General features: G+C 44.8%; 1 protein-coding gene across 2 annotated transcripts in view; it reads right to left on the minus strand.

The window, feature by feature from the left end:
• The window catches only part of LOC144686830 (band 4.1-like protein 5), a 109,487-nt gene that overhangs the window by 13,540 nt on the left and 73,974 nt on the right, over nucleotides 1-21,973 (minus strand). For both annotated transcript variants that reach the window (XM_078552588.1, XM_078552589.1), the window contains exons 8-15: nucleotides 21,697-21,784; nucleotides 19,785-19,873; nucleotides 19,172-19,241; nucleotides 9,630-9,799; nucleotides 6,052-6,158; nucleotides 4,897-4,927; nucleotides 1,838-1,877; nucleotides 30-145 (exon numbers count right to left, since the gene is read on the minus strand). In XM_078552588.1, the coding sequence (XP_078408714.1) occupies nucleotides 30-145; nucleotides 1,838-1,877; nucleotides 4,897-4,927; nucleotides 6,052-6,158; nucleotides 9,630-9,799; nucleotides 19,172-19,241; nucleotides 19,785-19,873; nucleotides 21,697-21,784 (711 nt within the window). The remainder of the gene's footprint in view (nucleotides 1-29; nucleotides 146-1,837; nucleotides 1,878-4,896; nucleotides 4,928-6,051; nucleotides 6,159-9,629; nucleotides 9,800-19,171; nucleotides 19,242-19,784; nucleotides 19,874-21,696; nucleotides 21,785-21,973) is intronic.

Here is a 21,973-nt window from a genome sequence, read left to right on the forward strand (position 1 = left end):
TATTGAATGCTGAAGGTCATGACCCTTACCTCCTCTTCTCGGAATGGTTGAGGCCTGGACTTCTGGGTAGGTTCTCTATTTCAATTGGTACAGGGGCACTGGGTAACGATGCAACAACAGGGGCAGCTGACCTCATCATCGCGGCCTGAGACAGAAATTAAACACCTACGTGAAGGGATGTTACATTTTGGTAACCATGAACCATAAAGGCTCAAACTGCAGACACTTAAGAGCTGGATTTTCCCAGCCCAGTGATTTTTTTTCTTTATTCTTTCATGGGGTGCAGGAGTCGCTGACAAGGCCAGCATCTGTTGCCCATCCTTAATTGCCCTTAAACTGAGCAGCTTGCTAGGTTCATTTCATTTCAGGGGGCAGTTAAGAGTCAGCCACATTTCTGTGGGTCTGGAGTCACATGTAGGCCAGACCAGGTAAGGATGGCAGATTTCCTTCCCTAAAGGACATTAGTGAGCCAGATGGGTTTTTACGACAAACAATGATAGCTGTCATGGTCACCATTACCAATACTAGCTTTGTATTTCAGATTTATTATCTGAATTCAAATTCCACAATCTGTCAAGGTGGGATTCGAACCAATGTCCCCTGAACATTAGCTGGGTCTCTGGATTACCCCATGGTGGAGGACTCGGAAGAGTGGGGAAGGCGGCAAAACGGGAGGGTCGGGAGGGGTTGGTGTTGGGGAACGGATGGTCTGGTGAGCTGCATCAGAATGGTTCCCCAAAGCATTCCCATCTCTGGGGAACTTTCCCAGAGGCCAACTGGGAATCAGATTAGTTGCCTGCTACATGGAGGCATCAGCCTATTAGGCTGGTAAGGGCCCCAATTAGAGCCAATTTTGGAGCCTCACCGGAACGTTCCTACCTGTGTTCCTACTCAGTGCATTCAGAGACCACCAGCTCATTGAAGATGGCGTCCCTATGGCAGACCAGGGACCCTTAGACTCAGACGTTCCATGCCCCATTAACGGGGCCACATGGATCAAAGTGCGCAATTGTGGCCGAACACATATCTGCATTTGCTCAGGCCTGGTACACGTTTACCCAATAAGAGCTTCCTCTGCAAAACAAGTGGAGCCTCGATGTCTCCACCGGTTTGAGTCGTCTTTATTTTCTGTGTTCCGTGTTGCCCAGCGAGAATGCATCCATGTTGAAATGCCCTCACAATTTCCAACCTACCTTGGCAGCATCCACCTCTCCAGTGGAGCTGCCGAGGCTTCTGAGCTGGCTGGCAACATCAAGAGTCTGCCTACCATCTTTAATAGGACGCTGAGTGCAGAGGCAGTCAGTTAGGAGGCTGCCTCCCAGAATATTGTACTGCCAATCTCACCGCCACCAACTGCGGGCTTGGGACCCCCATTTGGCCCCAAAGCCTCTGGGGAAAATCCAGCCCTCACATTTTGCATGATGAAAATAATACAATTCAATCCATCCCACATTAGTGCGCTTGTTACATGCTCAGTTTTCTCACAATGATACCGCTCCGTCACATCGCAACAGTTCAAAACGCATCAACAATTTATTACACTTGCTAATAAGTCAAACGCAACCGTCATTCTGCATTATCAGCGACCAACACAAAGCAATGAGATGAACAATAAATTGATTTGCTTCTTGATGATATGATCGAGGGCCATTTTCAGTGCAAAGATGAGGTGTAGATTAGACATTCAAAAAAAGAACTTAAATTTCCCCGGGGTATCCAGCTGTCACTTCTCCAGGGTCAACAAGACAGTGCTCACAGACATGGCCCCACAGAAGGCAAGACATGGATGGAAGAAGGAGCCAGACACTGTGTACACAGAATGATAACAGACACATACCTGGGAGAGAAGTTTCTGGCTTGCTGCGTTACTGTGAGAACTGGGTTAAAAAAGAAGAAAATAATTATCTCAATTGTTTTTTTCTTTTCAAAAAAACAAGTGGTGAAATAACATTTTAACTATGACTTAAGCTTTTTAGCATATCCTGCACTAAAAACTCTTAAACTTCTTTTCCTTTTAGTGATTCTAATTGTTTAACACAAAAACATTTAGCTAAATTAAGGCCATGGAAACTATGACTAATACAACAATTAAACTGTAACCCAGCAAACAGGCCCATATCCTCAAATCTAGGTTTAAAGCCGCAATCTGAAAGGATTTTACCAAGGCAGTCTTCACAAACTCAAGGACAGTTTACAATGACTATACCAAACAGGCAAGCCTAGCCTCCACCTTGGGATGGAACTCTTGAAAAGGTTCGCTTTGGGGTCCCTACGTTTCACTGGACAACAGCTCATTTTTTCTTACCGATCCACTCGAAGCCCTGACTGACTCAGAACACCATGACACTGGACTGGTCATTGCACAGTCCTACACTCTCCTCACACATGCGGCCTGGCCCCTCCCCACTAGTGTCAGAGCTGAAAAGACTAAAGATAAATCTTTGAAAGTCTATTGGTATTTTTTTTTTCTTTTTAAATCCTTCACTCATGAGTAACATGCTGCTGAAAAGTGCCTGTACACCCAGACATCATGGAGGAAGGATCAGATTTTGGGATATCCATACCGTCCTCTTTTGACAAATAGTTTTGTCGGCATTTATTATTCAGCTTTCACACGTGATTATTCGTAAAGGTCAGGCATTACTTGAGGAACGACAGCCCAACAGAAGCCAGGGTCTTTGAGAGAAAGGATGTATTGGGGAGATATCCATATAAGATGGAAGTACATCAATAGACCCCGACTTTATTACCACTTGCTTACAAAGTGAACAGTCAAAAGGGGACTGAGTGTTTGGAAGGTTGAAAATCACCCCACAATGACTTCACTCCAAGCACAAGGCTTTAAGAGAGGCCATTCACTAGGGTCCTCTGGGAGCCTCCCATCCAGGCAACTTGCTGTGGTTCACATCTCCATCAAGCTGTGTTCAGTTAGCGGGGAAGGGAGGCCATTAAACAGTGTGAGTAGGCTCTGCACTTCTGTAACAAGCGGAGTGTACCAAACTCGAGGGATAGCCACAACATTACTGATAAAGGAGAACAAATTGCATTCAGCAGGAAGATAGGTTTATGCTCCTCTGCGTGCAAGCAGGAAAAAAGTTACATTTTAAAAGGGACTGAATTGTGTCTCAATAAACAGGTGGTGCAAGGAACGTTATAAGAACTTCAAACCAATGCAATAATTCTGTTAGGCGGCACCACAATGTCATAACCTCCTTTTTAAACATGTACATCATACGATCTGCTGCAATTTCAATCAATCAATCATTCTCTAGTGACCATCATATGGGAAGGGGGAGAGCAGACCGGATTGGGAATATGAAAAAGGGTATGGCAGCCAAGTCACTTAGTTTAATAAGAAATACATGGAGTGAAAACCAACAAGCGCCATTTGACACGTCATGTACAACAATTTGAAATAATATGAACTCTCAGGCGCTCATGTGAAGTTCTTCCTTTCAAGCTGTGTAAATCTTCTATGTTTCAAAGATGTCTCAGAAATCAGCCAGAATACTCGAAAGTCCAAGGAGTTTATTTACTGAGTGGCGGAATCGTATGTATCAGGAAATTGACATATCAGATTTCAGTCTGTATATATCTACTCCATTACCAGGGCCAGCTATCCCTACCTCTGTAATATCGCCTGACTCTGCCCCTGCCTCAGCTCATCAGCTACTGAAACCCTCATCCATGCCTTCAATATCTCTAGGCTTGATGATCCCAAGACTCTCCAGGCTGGTCTCCCATCCTCCCCCTTCCTACATTTGAATTCATCAAAAATCATGCGCTGCTTATGCTAACTCGCAGTAAATGCTGTTCACCCCATACCTGTGTTCACTGACCCACACTGACCCCTTGCCTGCAAATGGCTTGATTTTAAAATTCTCATCCTTGCTTGCAAACCCCTCTATGTCCTCACCCCTCCCTATGGTCTGTAATCTCCTCCAGCATCCCCCTCCCACCGAGATCATGGTGCTTTTTCCAATTTCGGCCTCCTGAGAAACCCCCCTTTATTTTTAAAAAATCACTCCACCATTGGCTATGCTTCAATCTGTCAAGGCCCAAAGCTGTGGGAATTCCCTCCCTAAGCCATTCCATCTCTCTTTCCACCTTTAAAACGTTCTTTAAAATCTATTTCTTTGACCAAGCTTTGGTTCACCTGCCCCACCCAATATCTCCTTACATGGCTTTGTGTCATGTTTTGTCTGAGAAGCCTTCAATGAAGCGCCTTGGCATATTTTACTATGTTGAAGGCATTATATAAATGCAAGTTGTTGTTAGGTTAGCAAATTTAAGTAAGGGCACTGAAATTGGCTTTGGTGCCACAGATACAAGATGAGGAACTGGGCAGTATTCTCAAACCGTGCTGCGCGTGTTGGCATGTGAATGTGCTGGCATGTCGGGTAAGAACAGAAACAGACTTTGATATTATGCCCCCCAGAGTTGAATTGCTAACACTTACTCATACAGGCTCACTCATATATAGCGAGCATCAACAGTCATATCCAGGTTTTTTTTTTAAGATATTAATTAGACAGCAATGCAATCGCCACGTTTGTATCATATTGAACACTACAAATTGTTCTAGAAGATACCTGTGAAGGCTGCAAAACTACTGACTTGTAGTAAAAACAGAAAATGCGGGAAAGACTCAGCAGAGTCAGGCAGCATCGTGAGAGAAACAGAGTTAAGGTAGAATTTATGTGAACTCTGTTTCTCTCTCCACAGATGCCAATCAGACCTGCTGAGTATTTCCAGCATCCGCAGTATTTTGCTCTTGACTCACAGACTGGCCACATGGTCTGTTGAGAACAAACAACTAAACCTTTTCAACAGATTCTATCTGGTCAGCGACTCTCAGTTATCTATTAGTTTGAATTCAGTAAAGCATCTACCTACCTTGGTTCCAAGTGTCTGTTGAAAGGATTGGCTGTAAAGGTACACAAATAATGGCAGTCAGTAGTGTTCTGGCCACATAATATTTAATGGTTAATGTTGGTGCAAAGGGATAACACATATACAGCAATCCAAAATCAGTTATGAAAGGAAAATAAAGTAATTATATAGCTGCTCACGGGAACTCCATTCAGTTCCAGTCATAGCCCACAGAATTTAAGCATTGCTAATAATATTGAAAAAAGCCTTTACACTCCCCTCCCCCCACCGATCCCCAACAAAAATAACACATCCAATTTACAGTATCTGCCAGTGATTTCCTCAACCCACCATATCCCTGGTCTCCCTGGAGAACATTACCTCCACATATTGGTGTAAGGTCAGTGACAGTCTTACTCTTTCCCAATATCTCATCTTGCAACACCAGAATAGTTAAACATCAACCTCCCTCACACACAAGGAATTTGAAAGGAAATTGGGTAATTGCTCGAAAAGGAAACAACTGCTGAGCTATGGGGAAAAGAGCAGGGGGGTGAGACGAATTGGATCGCTCTTTCAAAGAGCTGGTACAGGCACGATGGGCTGACTGGCCACTTTCCCATGCTGTAAGGTCCTATGAAAGAAGTGCAGAAATCTGCTGACTGATTCACAGATATTCCTCCACTCACACCACACCACCCTCCAACCCCCACCTCTCGGGACCTCCTAGTCAGAAATCCTGTGGCATATTATATCACCATGCACAAAATGTAGACTCCGCATGTGACTAATCAGGGCCAGAGTGATTCCAGGACTTCTGTCAACCGCTTAAGGTGAGGAATTTTCCATTTTTCTTCCCCCAAATTGGCCTAGGTTTTGTGATCCTCCCAGGATTTTGGATGGGATGGGGAGTCTATATATTGTGAAGCACAAGGCATCACTGTTGTGTAGGGCAGGCTAGATGGATCAGAGAGTCTTTTCTTGTCCATCATTGTTCATTTCAAAGAACTGAAGTGCAGTATGCGTACATTTTAGTGCCAAGAGGTCACAACATGTGCTGGCTTTAATACAAGGGGCATGTGCCCTGTTCAAAGGCTGATTATAATCATAGAAAATAACTAGAAACCATTTCCATGTCTCTCTACACTCAGGTGACTGCACCATCAGTCAGGTTATTACCTCGCTGCTGCGTCGATCTTCTTGAATAACGTCTGCTGGGCCGGCGCTCGAAGGACACTTGCCGTCGTGGTTTATTGATTTTGGTGGTCTGGTACTCTGTTCTGCCACTGGAAATCAACCACTTCAGAAATTAACTCCTGAAATTGCTACAGGTGGGACAGAGGTACAAAAATGTATGGCCGCTTCTGACACCGGGGTTGGAAGTCATTCAGCAGCAATGCATCAGTCCCTCCAGCTATTAGCAGAGCCAAACAAAACAGGAAAATCCCACTTTCTGGAAAAGGCTCATTTTTCTTTTCAAAACGCTAGTTAAAGTTGAAGGGATCTTGGAAGTCCACTGGCATTGCCAAACTATAAATTTGTGGCTCACACGCCAGGCATTCTAGATTACAAAGGCCCATTAATAATGTTTCAAGCCAATGAATGGTAGATAACGGCCTCAAAGCTCTTCAGATCAATTTTGTTGTCAATCAGACAATGCCCCATGTGTGCATGTCAGTGTGTGCGAGGCATGGTCTGGTGTGCGCACGCATGCGCGCGCGAGAGAGATGGTCTGGTGTGCGTGCACGTGAGAGATGGTTTGGTGTGTGTGCACGTGAGAGATGGTTTGCTGTGTGTGCACGTGAGAGATGGTTTGGTGTGTGTGCACGTGAGAGATGGTTTGGTGTGTGTGCACGTGAGAGATGGTTTGGTGTGTGTGCACGTGAGAGATGGTTTGGTGTATGTGCACGTGAGAGATGGTTTGGTGTGTGTGTGCACGTGAGAGATGGTTTGGTGTGTGTGCACGTGAGAGATGGTTTGCTGTGTGTGCACGTGAGTGATGGTTTGGTGTGTGTGCACGTGAGTGTGCACGTGTGTGTGCAGGTGCAGAGGGGAGTGGGGGAGGGTGTGGTGTGGAGACACCTGACGAGAACTGGATCAGTGTCAGCTTTATCTCCCGTCCTTTCACTCCATGGTTGAATAACCCAGTCACATATCCAAAGAAGAGTTACTTGGGGGAAGCACTACAGGGTAAACAGTGCTTACATAGCTGTACTACAATAGGAGTCAAAACCTTCAAGAGAAGATAGAAAGGAGGGGGAAAGGGAGGGAATAAAAGAGAAAAAGATTGGCTGTTTGATAAGAAAAGTAAAAGTTAAAATGTTAATAAAAATATTCAAAAGATGTCATGTCACTGCAGAACTGAATTTTGTTACATTTCAGCACTTTTCTTCAAGGGGTTAGCTTCATTTCACAAGCAGACATTTAACCAAGGTCAATTTTAAAAGTAACACTGAATCCAAATTAAACAGTACCATACAGCACAAGACAATTCCACACAGTGGATTGAACTCTAATGCAGCTAATATATAGTTGGTATAAAGCAGTGTGAACAAACAGCAGAGGGATACATTTTCCATTTGCACCAATGACATGCACACACATTGCCAACCATATGCTGGCTGCACATACTGTTTGATACGCTCACTCAATCTCCATTTTTATATTGAATTACATTACAGGCCACCTGGTCTCTCTGATCCATGCCAACCCATTAAGCTCCACACAAGCCTCCCCAAGCCCCTCTTCATCTAATCCCATCAGCCAACCTTACTATTCCTTTCTCTCTCCTGTCCTTATCTATCTTGCCCTTAGTCACTTCAACTACTCCTTGTGGTAGCAAACTCCATATTCTAACCAATCTTTGATGAAAGCAACTTCTCCTGAGTCAATAATAAATCGAATAGGGAACTATCTGATACTCAGGACTCTAATTTTGGTCACTCCCACAAATAGAAACATTTTCTCCACATCTACACTTATCAGACATTTTCATTATTTTAAAGGCCTCTATTAGAACATCCCTCAACTTCATTTTTACAGAATAAAAAGGCACGAGCTTGTCCAGGGAGCCTTCCCTGAAAGTTCTAATCTCTCAGCTCAGGTATCCTTTTAATTAGACCAATTTTCCATTGCACTAGTTTTCGATGTTTATTCTCTCATTAGAGAACTGAGGAAATAAAAAAAAAGAGTAGCCATCCTTTGCTGCCCCCCTCCCCCATTCAGATTCCTGTTGCACATTTAGTTGATCAATGGACCATGTGAATGAAGGGGACCTGACTCACAGCGCAAAATGGCGAAGTGGTGAGAATGCCACAAGATTGCATGGTCCTCTTCATCGGTGCCGCGCAAAAATAAAACCTCACTTCATCCTGGCACAAGACCTGCAGCCTGAAATGTACCTTCAGTGGTCATTCAACAGTTTAGCTTTCAGGCCCAACCAATTGAAAAGGCTCCTTTAAAATACAGTAATCAGTTATGTTGGGAGGGAATAAAGCGAGGTTCCTATGCACCAAGGCACTCAAACAGAAGATGCTCATTTACTGCTGTTGAAACGGATGGCTGATTTTTCATAGATGGCATGATAAGCAACTTCCCATCAACTGGGGAGGTGCATCCGATGTGTATGGAGTGGTTGGGCGGGGTGCAGAATGATAACTCAGGAAGGACTTACATACTCAACATGGATGGATAGGACAAAGCTCAAAAAACAGGCATAAAGATTTATAAAGCAGCCCACTATTTTGTGATCACTATAGGCTTCCAATGGTAAATATACTTGGCGGTGAGCAAGTGACATAATAAACTAAACTGCAAGTTGAGCTCCAGTCTGTGCAAAACCTTATCCCACATTCATAGGGAATCCTGAATTCAGGACATGTCAATGTCCAAACTGTCACTGTCTGCAGTCAATCACCATAACAGAGGGTCAACCTGCATCTACCAACCAGGAACACACAGTGATGTCTCCCAGCAACTAAGAGATTTTAATTTAATTTTACAAAATAGCTTCACAAGGATGATAGCAGTTCTGGGAACTTGTAACCATCAGCAAAGACTAAGAGACTGAGGCTCTCCTCCATAAAGAGAAGGCTGAGGAGTGACCTGATAGAAGGCTTTAAAATTATGATGGGGTTTGATAGGTTAGACGTAAAGATGATGTTTCTACTTGGGGAGTCTAAAACGCGGGGCCACCAATAGGAGATAAGCCCCAATAAATCCATTTTGAAATTCAGGCAACACTTCTTTACCCAGAGAATGGTGCGAATGTGGAACTTGCTACCACATGAAGTGGTTGAGGTTAATAGCATAGATGGGTTTAAGGGGAAGCTAGAAAAGTATATGAGGGAGAAATGAATAGAGGGGTATGTTAATGGGGTTAAGCAAGGTGGGAGGAGGCTCATGTGGAGCCTTAACACTGGCATAGATTAGTGGGCATTTCTCTGCTGTAAATATTACCTAAACGTATAAGGTAAGCTGACAATTTGTTATACTTCTGGGAATCCCCCAAAAATATACTGTCATGACTGCACTGATAGTATGCATTCAAAAGTATACACTCTCCTAAACCATCAATCACATCCATCGATTATTAAAGGTTTCAAAGGTCAGGCCCTTATCTACATCATTTTCCTTAAAATTCATGCTTCTTTAACGAGTCCCCGTTAATATTCCACTTGCCATTCACCACCTTGCAAATCACCCAGTGCATTTTGTCAAAGTAATTTAACAGATCCCATGGTTTCGGGACATTTTACCTGTATCTGAACCGGGAGCCCATCCGCACAAAGGATAGCTGGTTAGAATTCTTCTGGACGGGTCCCCGCAGTCGGAAAAACGCATGGTGCTCCACAGCACATTTCCAGAGGTGTTTGCAAGCTTTAGGGTGATCCAGCCGAAATACAAAGGTGTGTTCTTGTTCTTTGCCCTTGTGGAAAAAGGAACGTTCAAGTCATTCATTTGGTTGTCTCACCTGGTTTTGTGCTGTTCCCTATCGTCTTCGATGCCACATGTGCCTCCGCTCAGCAGGCAAGGGAGCAGAGCATTCAGAGACAGGATTTTTACTATAGGAACCATCCCCATCACTGCTCCAGTGGAAAAACACACTGTCCTTTGTGGTACTCAGCTACGCAGCTGCAGAAGGTTCCAGGTTCACTCCCACTCATTCTAGACTTTCCCCATGAAGAATGATCATTTATATCAGGTCACGGAGAGTGCTGTGGGGGCTACAGAGCTGATGACCATCCAACTGACTGGCAGCTCTCTCTAAAGCAGGACTTCCTCCTGGAGATAGGGACGGTTCCCCTTACATCAATTAATGCTGCTCCCAGCGTTAAATTGCTGAGGGCAGCTGTCACGAGGCTGGGCAGGCTCACCACTGACATTTTAGTCGGGCAGTTGGGGACCAACTTAACTGCGTGAGTTGCTAGGTTCACACATTCAGTGAATCCTGATTCAGACAATCACGGTGAGTCTAGTCTATGGCTTCCTTGAGTGGCACATTAGTGAATAGGCTAACAATGTCAATGAGCACATGGACAGGCTTATGATTGTATTTTCAAGTAAGGAGTCAACACCACCAAAGTGCAAGAGGGGGCAGGGGAGGGCAAACAATAGGTGGGCCTAAAAATTAATGAGTAAAGGCCACCACCACACTCAATGAAACCTTAGTGAAGCTACCCATTAAGCAAAGAAAAATTAGGCAAGTTCAACATAAGAATGGACTAACACTGGCCTGTTAAGATTCACAGAGATTGAGAGCAATTTCAATGAATATCACATCAAGGTAAACCAGGATAAGCAACTCCAGGAAGATGAATGGGTTTTTAAAAACTTCTGTCAAACAAAATGGTAAATTCCAGTTTATATAACTTGAGATTGGTTTTGATATTAATCTCTCTTCATACTGCTCCGATTCCACCCCTTCTTCTATTGGAATTGATTGTGGCCTCTGCAACTGAAGGGCAGAATTCCCACAAAGGCAAAAATTCCTGCCCACAGAATGTAGGAGTTGGAAATAACAGCTAGGCTTGAGTCTGTGAGGCTGTTGAGGGGAGAGGGGAGGGAAGGAGAGATGGAAACCAGAGGGAACGGGGGGGGAGGGGTAAAGAAAAGGAAAAGCTGGCACTGACATGGTGTCTTTCATATGAACATAAGAAATAGTAGCAGAGTAAACACCACAGACCATTGAGCCTGCTCTGCTATTCAATACAATCACGGCTGATCTTGGGCTTCAACTCCATTTTCCCGTCCGCTCCCCATATTACTTAATTCCATGAGACACCAAAAATCAGCCTTAAATGTATTCAATGATGGATTCTCTCACGGGGTAGAGAATTCCAAAGGTTCCCAGCCCTTTGAGTGAAGCAATTTCGCCTCATCTTGGTCCTAAATGATCGGCCCCTTATCCTGAGGCTGTGCCCGTGCTTCAGATTCCCTGACCAGCTTAAACAATCTCTCAGCGTCCAGTCCATCAATGCCCTTGAGAGTTTTGTAGGTTTCAATGAGATTGCTTCTCATTCTTCTCAACTCGAGATTATAGATCCTATTTACTCAGCCGCTCATCATAGGACAACCCTCTCATTTCGGGAACCAATTTAGCGAACCTTTGCTTTAGCCACCACAGGCCATCTCAAAATGCTTTGTGGCCAGTGAAGTGCTTTTAAACTGTTGAAATGTAGAAAACATAATGGGCCAATTTGCACACAGCAAGCTCCCACAAGCAGCAATAAGGTGAATAACTAGATAATAAAAGCAAAATGCTGCAGGTGCTGGAAATCGGAAATAAAAATAGAACATGCTGGAAAAACTCAGCAGATCTGGCGGCATCTGTGGAGAGAGAAACGGGGTTAACATTTTGAGTCTGTATGACTCTTCTTCAGCGCTGATATAACCAGAAATAACCAGATAATCTACTTTAGCAATGGCAGCTGAGAATAAACATTGGCCAGGACATTAGAAGATCTCTTCTGTTCTGCTTCAGTGTCATGGCATCTGCTATAGGACCTTGGTTTAAAGTCTCATTTGAAAGATGGCATCTCCAACAGCGCCGCGTTTCCTCAGTATTGCACTGAATTGTCAGCCTAGGTTGTGAGTTCAAACCTCTGGAGTAGGATTTGAATCCACAACCATCTAACTCGGAAGTGAAAATGCTGCTGCATGAGCCAAGGTTGTCACAATTAATGTAGGTCGGGGCTGGAAGGGGAAAAGAATGGATGCCAAAGGGGAATTCTGATGGAGATTACACTTCAAATGCAAATCGTACTCTCCCTTTAAAAATGACCTAAATCCATTTTCAAAATTATGAAAGATTCTGGTCTGAGAATTGGCAACAGGGGCACAAGCCTGGATTTTCATCCTTGCAGCAGGTAGCGGGAGTCGGGAAAATTCCTGGCTTAGCCCGCCCACCTTGGGAGAAAGTGCCCACTAAGGCGGGATTTTCATTGTGTGGGGGATTGGGAGGCAGGTGCGGGCTGGGATCGGGCCAGCCAACCTGGGAAAAAGTTCGGAGGCAGCCATAGGGACTGCTAGGTTCGGAGGTGGGCTGTTTAAAAGGCCCCCCTTGGTGCTGTGGGACTTCATCCCAGTTAAAATAAAAACAAAAAGGCCCTCCAACCCTCACACCACCCCCCCACTCTCTCCCCATGTCCCATCCATGCCACTTCATACCCCCTTCCATCCATACCTTATGGCCCCTCATTCCTCCCAGACTAAGCTAAGACCTCCAAACAGTCCTTATGACTCCTCATGCCCCCCTGTACCAAGCTATGGCATTTCCATGCCCATTTGCCCATTATACACTATAGTTGCAATAAGCCCTAGTGACAGTAGGATGTATAAAAAAGCTTTTTAAAAAAAGAAAAATCAACATTCATTGATAACTTTGCACTTTCTTTAAAAAAAACCTCCTTTTCACCGTAGCCCAATAAAAGCTTCAATCATCCAGACACTTTGAAGTTTCAATAGCTGAAACTGCAGGCACTTGAAACACCTCTTAATCTTGTGTTAATAAACATATATTGTGAAATTGACAGCAGAGACCAGAGAGCCAGAGCTGTCAATCAAGCAATGTTTTTTTTTCTGGGGCTTAGGTGTTTCAGTACTTTATTGGATTTCTGAGTTCTTGGGTGAGAAGGGAGCCCAGAAATCCATTGGAGTGCCTGATCGGCCTTTTGACCTGAACCAGCCTGCACCCTTTAAAAGGCTCTGTTGAAAATCAGAAAACCAGGGATTTGAGTCGGGAATTCCAGATTCAGGTCCCAGCCGCCATTTTTAAAGGTTCCCAAGTCATCTCAACTCAGTGAAAATCCAGACCATAGACTCTCAATTTTTTAACCTAGAAAAACATTAACAGATTTATTGCAAGCAGCTATCGAGAGGGAGCGAGAGAGGCCAACATAGTTAAAATGGAATTAACGCTGCAGCTTTTACTGAGACATGCGAAAAGAGCAAAGGAGAGTCAGATGAATTGGATAATTATTTTGTCAAGGACACGATGGACTGAATGACTCCCTTCCGCGCTGTTGTCTTTTATTTCCAACACAGACCGACAGTGGTGCAAATATCAGCATTGCATAACAAAGTTGACAGAACGCTTTCAGAACAAGCGGCATCCCTCACTGACCTTCCCGTTTTCATAACTTTTATTGGAGAAAAAAAATCTCCCTGACACTTAAGATTAATGCAGGATTACAGCTCCATTCCAACACCCTCTGAGGAGGCCTGACATTTCAGATCAGCCCAACTCATTACAGCAAGCAGCGCAGAAAACGGACACTGACTCCTCGATCAGAGTATACAAGCGCAGATATCAATTTCACAAGCCAGTGCTGCACGACCCCCACCGCAGCACACCCTGAAATTCTCCTGGCTTGGCATTATTTAAATCCAGGAAAGATCCGCAACCACCAGTTCTTCAGCAATTCCCTTTCCAGATATTTAATCACCTACAATCAATCCTGTCACTCCACTCCTACAGCGATCACTGCACCTTTTAAGGGGAGAGTAGATGAAACATTTTGAAGCAGAGGAAGATACAGGGGCTATGGGGGGAAAGGAAAGCAGTGGGATTGGAACTGGATTGCTCTGATGGAGAGCCAGCACACAATGCCTCCCACCACACCCCACCCACGCCCCCGAACTCCGCCACTTTGGCGACGTGAACTTTAGTGAATCTATGACTCGTGACTAAGACCACCTTAGCAGTTAATAAATATTTGTTACAAGAAGAAAGCCAACAAAGGCAAATCAGAGCCCTTGTCTTTTCACAGCCTGACTGAGAGGACTTTAATAACTTCACCCAACATTCCTCATCTTTCTCCACTTTAAAATCATTAGCAGTTCCACTTCATGCCAGCACCTGGCACAGCCAGCCAGTGATATGGGTCATTTGGTTGCAAGAATCTCATCTAATTTCACCTCAGTCCTGTCAAGAAACTCAACTAATTCCCCTTCCTCAACTCAGGCAGTTGCTGCCCTTTCTTCTTCACTGTGTGCTTCCAGCCTTTTCACTTTTTATTTCAGACATCCAGCGTTGACATAGTATCTTTTCTTTAGGAGTCTGAAATATTTTGGGAGCGAGCAGGTTTAAATACGTACTCGCAGTGTGGGGAAAGAGGGGCCTACTGAATTCTACAACATTTTGAACGTGGGAATGAGCATTTTCAATTTAAGGTGCTTAAAAACCTCGCTGGTATACCCACTGAAGGTTCGGTGGTTAAATGCAGCTCATGGTGTGCCAACCAGCCATCTGGATTCATACAGATTGAGGCAATCCCAGATCAATGCCTGGTCTGCTCTGGTGTGTATCTGTGCTATAACTAGCATCAGCATCTTTGGGCCACAGAAGGAGAAAGAGGGAAACAAAACCTCGAACACTGTCCAGGGGTTCTTGCTAACAAGTTCAGACATGGATGTCGGTCGAGAAAAATCTCAACAATTGGCAATTTCTCATGGTGGGAAATTCAGATAACAATTACAGTGCAGGTTAGATTGGCCTCAAGGGCAAGTTCTTGGAATACTATCGGCAACCATGGACCTGAAACTCCAACCATTAAATCCCAACCTTCAGGAAATGATGGGTATAAAAAGCAATGGTGCCATCACATGAACGCTAACTCCAAAGGCAATAATGAGCTTGATAAGTTGAGGCACACAAGGCAGGATTTTCCATCCCCGCCGTCTGCCAGGATCGTCCAGTCCCACCGAAAGCCAGTTGACTTTTGATGGAGCTGCCAAGTCTCCTGTGGCAGGTCCCGCCACAACGGGGCCAGAAGTTCCCGGCCTATTGGTCCTTTTTTATTTGGAAAACTGCCTGGCAAGAAACATCTGTAATATAGTTCAGCATTACTATCTTTCCCATCTTGTAGCACTGTAATGGGAGTTCACCAGGGCACTGCTTCAGGCAGTTTCAAAGAGCCCCATAAGCAAATGCCCTAACGCTCATAGCATTTTTAAACTCCAGCTTATGTGGCTGCCCAGATAGAAAGGCCAGCACACAGGCGTAAAGCCGCAACAAGCACTGCATCACTGGGACTGGGCTCTCCAGTAACACAATGAGGAAAACTCCATCGATCATGTGAGTCTTCACACTGCAGCAGCTTTTGGATAAAGTTACCAAAAAAGACTTCAGGGTGCCTTTTGGAAGAGGGTACGATTTGCTTAGGTCAAAGTGAACTACCTGCACGTTAAAAAGAACCTGCAGCAGCTTTGAAAAAACTCAGCCATTTCCAGGCACTTACATCAACATGTAGACCCTGCAAAATACAAGCAAACCTATTCCACTTGAAGGGGAGGGGCACTTGTGAAAACATTGAACTGAACTGTCAATCGTCCCCGCTTTTCAAAAGCCCTATGCCAGCTGGTGGTACACAGCAAGTTTAACCATATCTAACTCACTCAATTCTTTTTGGTCCAACAACACCCTCATCCAGCAGCATGTCCAGGAGCTAAAACTTCAGCAGGTCACTGTGAGATAAGGGTTGTGAAAAAGCTTTCTTCACATTTACATTAAAGGTTACACACCTCAAGTTACATAAAGGTTTTCCTCAAACAACCTATAGTGCCTGTAATGCGATAAAACATTCCAAAACGTTTCGCAGGGCTGCAAACAAATTTTGACACCAAGCCACATAAGGATATATTAGAACAGATGACTAAACACTTGCCGAAAAGCTAGGCTTTAACGACCATCTGAAAGGAGAGAGAGGTATAGAGCTGGAGCGCTTTAGGAAGGGGGCTCCAGAGTTTAGTTCCTAGGCAGCTGAAGTCATGGCCAACAATGGTAATGCAATATAACTTGTGGAAATGCAGAATTGGAGGAGCGCAGAGATCTGAGTGCGTTGTAGGTGGCTCCAGAGATAGGCGGGGTGGTGGTGGCGAGGCCATGAAGAGGCTGGAAAACAAGGATGGGAATTTAATTAAAAAATATTATTGAGGTTTTGCCAGACCAGGAGTTAATATGGGTCAGCGAGCACCAAGGGTGATAGGTGACTAGAACTTGGTGCGAATCAAAACACGGGGAGAAGAGTTTTGGATGAGCTAAGTTTACATAGAGCACAAGGTGGGAGGCCGGCTGTGTGCAGTTTGGAATTGTTGAGTCTGGAGGCAACAAAAGGTATGAAGATTTTCTAAACATATGTTTGCTTTTTCTATCAATTTACTTTTCTTTCTTAGCAGATTTTCTCCCCTCCCCTCAGGAGACTCTCTGGGCTGCAATTACACAGGCCAATGCTGCAAACATATTATGATTTCAAAGCTTGAAGTCTCTGTTACTTGCTAATTACAGTTATCAGGTATCAGATGATCACATGTTTCACGCACATGTTTTTTTCCCTGAAGGCACCAGGCTGGACGACAGCCATCTTCCCAGACCTCACCCAAGTGGCCATCTTTCTTGCATGAATCTAGGCATTGAATATTCACTGGCAAGTGCGCCACAGGCAGGCGTCATCCCCTCCTTACGGAGAGGCCAAGTAGCATGTTCAGCTGAAACAACTCGACACATTCACTGAAAGCAGACTGCCCAACCTTTCATTAAAATCTTGAGCATACACCACCAAAGGTTATAATTTTCAACTTCCATTATCTTGGGTAGTAGCCAGGAGGGGTGCCCGTTAAAGAGTGATTTTACAAGTAGCAACTCCACAGAAGCTGGGGATGCTGACTGACGATTGCACAATGTTCAGCACCATTTGCAATTCCTCAAGTACTGAAGCAGTCTGTGTCCCTATGCAGCAAGACCTGGACAACATTCAAGCTTGGGCTGATGACATGTAACAATCGTGCCACACAAGTACCAGGCAATGACCAACTCCACCAGGACAGAATCTAACCATCTCCCCTTGACATTCAATGGCATCACCATCATTGAATCCCCCATCAACATATATGGGGTTACCCCCATTGACCAGAAACTGAACTGGACCAGCCATATTACTACTGTGGCTACAACAGCAGGTCAAAGGCTGGGAATGCTGCAGCAAGTAACTCATCTCCAGACTCCTCAAAGCCTGTCCACCATCCACAAGGCACAAGTCAGGAGTGTGATGGAATATGCTCCACTTGCCTGGATAAGTGCAGCTCCAACAACACTCAAGAAGCCCGACAACATCCAAGACAAAGCAGCCTTCACTCCTTTCACCATGGCAGCAGTGTGTAACATCTACAAGATGCATTGCAGCAACTCACCAAGAGTCCTTTGACGGCACCTTCCAAACCCATGGCCTCCACTACCCAGAAAGACAAGGGCAGCAGATGTATGGGAACACCACTGCCTGCAAGTTCCCCTCCAAGTCACTCACCATCCTGACTTGGAAATATATCACCATTCCTTCACTGCTGCTGGGTCAAAATCTTGGAATCCCTTCCTAACAGCACTGTGGGTGTACCTACACCACATGGACTGCAGCAGTTCAAGAAGGCAGCTCATTATCATGTTCTCAAGGGCAAGTAGTGATGGGCAATAAAATGCTGGCCTAGTCAGCAATGCCCACATCCCAAGAATGAAAGATCAGCATTGCAAGGAACTGGGACTAAGTCTCAGGACACAGCTGGATGTGCTAGTCCTTTGCTGCACAGTAACTACATTTGCCACTGCAGCAGTTGCCACAGACCCTCAGTTGCCACATTTCTAATCCTCTGTTGACTGTTTCCCCAGGTCATATAGGTGCTAGGACCAGCAGATATAGTTGGTAACATCTCTAGGCAGGTTTAGTTAATCAGAATACACTGGCTGTTAGTCAAGCTCTCACTTGGAGTTCCTTATCCAACTCCCTTTGGGATAGGAGCCTTTGCTCAAGGTAACCATGTCAAAACAAGGGGCGTCCATCTCGTTCCGCACATGCCAGTGTGCAGGTACCAGATGGGCATCAGTCACATAGCTTGAATTGAAGTGGTCCTCTTCCAAGCACCTCAGTTGGAAAGATTCCTACTGGTGGTAGTAATGAGGCAGGGTCAAAAAATAGCTAACTTACAATAAGTGGGACCTCGAGGGCTGGATTTTTAGCCTCTTTTGGAGCGGGAACTGAGACATGCAGGCAGGTGGGCACAGAATTGTGCGTCACCAGCCTTTGGTTTCCTGGTTCCATCCCATATGTGCCATTTTCCCAGAGGTGGGATGGAGGGGATGGCAGGGCTACCCTGCTGTAAGCAGCAGGTAGTAAATTAGCTGCTTAAAAGCCTGTTAAGGCCTCTTGTCGGAGGCCAACTGGGATTTTTCCATCGGCCTCCAGGTCCCCACAGGTGGCAGGGTCAGTGTATCCAACTGAAGGTAAACCCAGGAGCCAGCACTCCAGGCAGGCTTAGGGCCCCCCTACCCCCTGCCTGCCTTGGTGGGTTCAGCAGCAGCCACAGGCCACCATGCTCCCCCAACCTCACCACATGGGTAGCATGGCCTTTTTTTAAATTTTAAGTTTGAAAATGTTGGAGAGCGTGCCTCCATTTCGGGGCAATCTCTCTCTCTCTCTCTTGCTTATCTGCGATGGCAACCTGCTGCTGCTTCAGTGCCGGAGGGCCTCCTATTGGCCCTGGGGCTTTGATAGCCCACCTATCATCCTTCATTGGATAGCAAGCCCACGCTCTGGCCATTAGTTGGCTAACTCAGGGAAAAATCACAGCCAAGGGATTGTTCCCCACACAGTTTCCGATTCCATCTGAGCCTGATGACCGGGTCCTGAGGCCCGCAGGAAATTCCTGTCCAGAGACTCGGAACATAGACCATCGCCACCTGCGGTCTTGCAGGATGTGACACAAGTATGTCCTAAGCCTGATGGAAATAATTACCGCAAAAACTCTGTCTTACCTGCTCATCATCTTCCACCACCACAAGAGTGAGCTTGCTTTTCTTAAACTCCAGTTTGATGATCTTGGGCCTGAAAACAAGGACAGTAAAATAAGAAGCCTTTATTTTGAGAAACCACATACAACGTCAAAATAATTTAAGAAACAGGATGTTTCCTGCTTCCAGATTCAAAAAATTATTTTTGCCCCATTAAATACTATGAAATATCTGCTTTCATCACCTACTTAATGTTTGAACAGCAGTCTGTGGGTTAGTGTGCGTTTCCAAATGTAACACCTACCAAACCATTACACACCATACAAAGCTGATAGGCCAAAATAAGTTACTGATGGAGGACAACCTCAAGCTCAGGTGACACTTGCACATAAAATATCATCCCTTTCACTTTAGAATATCAACTGAACAACCTCAAATACATTGCACACTCCTGCCAAATGGTTACCTCATTGGTAACCCAGTTAAGTACCAACAGGTAACCTCCAAAACAATTGTATTCTTTGACCTGCAGGTTGCCAACAGGGATCATTTTTCTTCTTAAAAAAGGTGGCCAGAACTATCAATAGGATCTTCAGCTGATATGCATCATAAAAGAGTGAAACTGGGGCCAACTGACCAGAAAAAGAGTCCAATCTTTGTTTCGCCTTCAAATACCAGCACTCCTGTTGGGGTCAGGCCCAGGCTGTATTCATTTTCATCTCTTCCCTAATTATGCAAACAGAAATAAAAATTACAATGAAGAAAATGCTACTTTTGTGACCACAGTCAATCAAAAATGCGATAAACTCAACCTCCAGCCTTAAACTTCAGGAATTGTGAGTCCATGGCATTATTCAGATCCACTCTAAGCAATATAAATATGATTAAAAATGTAATAAAGAAAAAATATGCAACCAAACCCCAAAATTATCACTGGAAGATCTACTGTCCAAAAAGGGTGGACACCAGAACTGGCTGGAGCAGAGCTGGGGAAGTGGACCTGTTCCCAAAGTTCATCCTGAGACCTTTGCTGGAAAGCCCACATTTGTGGATAGTGGGTGAAGGCAGGACCCAAGCTCCAACGCAACGGCCCCTTGCAGAAAGACACCGGCCGACCTCAGGCATGCATAGTAGTCATCTGGATGATGTATCAGAAGGCACGACTTATCAGAAGGAGCTCTTGGAACTGTAAGTGAGCAACGGGTTAGAGGATCCAAAATTCGGAGGACACCACTGGGCTGTTAGAACGGAGGTAGGAGCTGCTAACCATCTGAATATAGAAGATGAAATGGAAGGGGTTGAAGGCAACAGGCAGGAGAAACTTTTCTCTCTTACATGGAGGGGGACGAGGGGAATGAATTACCAGAGTTAGTGACTGAAGCAGCAACGTCAACATTTATAAACACGTCATGTAGATGGTTGAAGGAAAGGGGACAGAGCGAGGCACCAAAAAGGGACAAAAAAAATTGAAACAAATCAAGACACACAGAATTAGGGCAACAACAACATTTAGAAGTAATATAGCACCTCTAAAGTAGCAGTGTCCCATGTTGATTCACAAGAACATAAGGTAACATTAGGAGAGGTGGCCAGAAATTTGGTCTAAGAGGTAAGTTTTAAAGGAACATCTTAAAGAAGGAGAAAGAGTTAGAGAGGGGTGGGTTTTTGGGAGGGGTTTCCAAACTTTCGGGCCAAGGGTGCTGAGCATGGCTTCCAATGGTGAGGCCATTAAAATCCGAGCCTATTGCTCATGTGAAGATTGAAGACCAACCTAAACTGGCTGGCCTAAAAGTCTTGTTTCTGTGTTATTGTTCAGAGCTATTTCAACTAGCCCAAGAGTAGTTGAATGAACTTCATTTCCCAAATTCGGGAAAAAAAAATCTATTCCGCTGCTCTCGCCTTGATGGGCATAAAATGTCACTTTTTCTTTATATAAATAGCAAAAACCTTCCAGGAACAAAGCCACTTACAACTAATACAAAATACTGTATTTCAGATTTCTAGAATCTGCAAACAGAAAATGCTAGAACATGTCTGAAAGGTCATTGACCTGAAAGGTTGGAGTGGATTTTCATCCTGGAGGTGGGAATCGGGAGTTAGGCCATTTCCCGACGGCATAATCCTGCCTCTTGCCTGGAAGTGCCCGCCCACGTTATCCTCATGGTGCAGTGGCAGGGGTGGGCTGGAGTTGGGGCCACTGCCTCTTGCAGAAGGCCTGAGGCAGCCATGTTAAAGGACCCACTTCTGCTTTCTGGGACATGAACCCAGTAGATGAGTGCGAAGGCCCCTAACACTCTCACCCTTAACCCCCTCATCCACATTGCACCACCCCCCACCACCCCCACTGATCAATCCTACAACGGGACAGGAAAATTCAGCTCAGTAACTCTGTTTTCTCTCTCACCTGATATGATCTGACATGCTGTGTATCTTAAGCATTTTCTGTTTATATCTCATTCACAACTAATCTAATTTAAGCCCTAGGAAACAGTTAACTTTAGCCATGACGGTGACATCACTAAATAGTCCAAATTCACTCCAGCCCTTACTTTAACCTTGTGCATGTCCACTCCATACATCTCCAGCCATTTAGCTTTGTTGAGATAGTTCATTTCTGCCTGAGATGGTGTTTGTCCCCTGCAAAGAGAGAAGATTTCTAGTGAAATTCGTCTGCTCGCCATTATAGCTGGTGTGGCTTCTTGAAGCATTCTCTATTCAAACCATACCAAGGTACCCTAAAACAGAGTTACAGCAAGCCAATAAAGCACAGAAACGGGTCATTCAGCCCAAAACGTCTATGCTGGCCTTTCTGCTCACACAAGCCTC

The sequence above is a fragment of the Cetorhinus maximus genome, chromosome 11, assembly GCF_964194155.1.
Source record: "Cetorhinus maximus chromosome 11, sCetMax3.hap1.1, whole genome shotgun sequence".
NCBI classification, from domain to species: domain Eukaryota; kingdom Metazoa; phylum Chordata; class Chondrichthyes; order Lamniformes; family Cetorhinidae; genus Cetorhinus; species Cetorhinus maximus.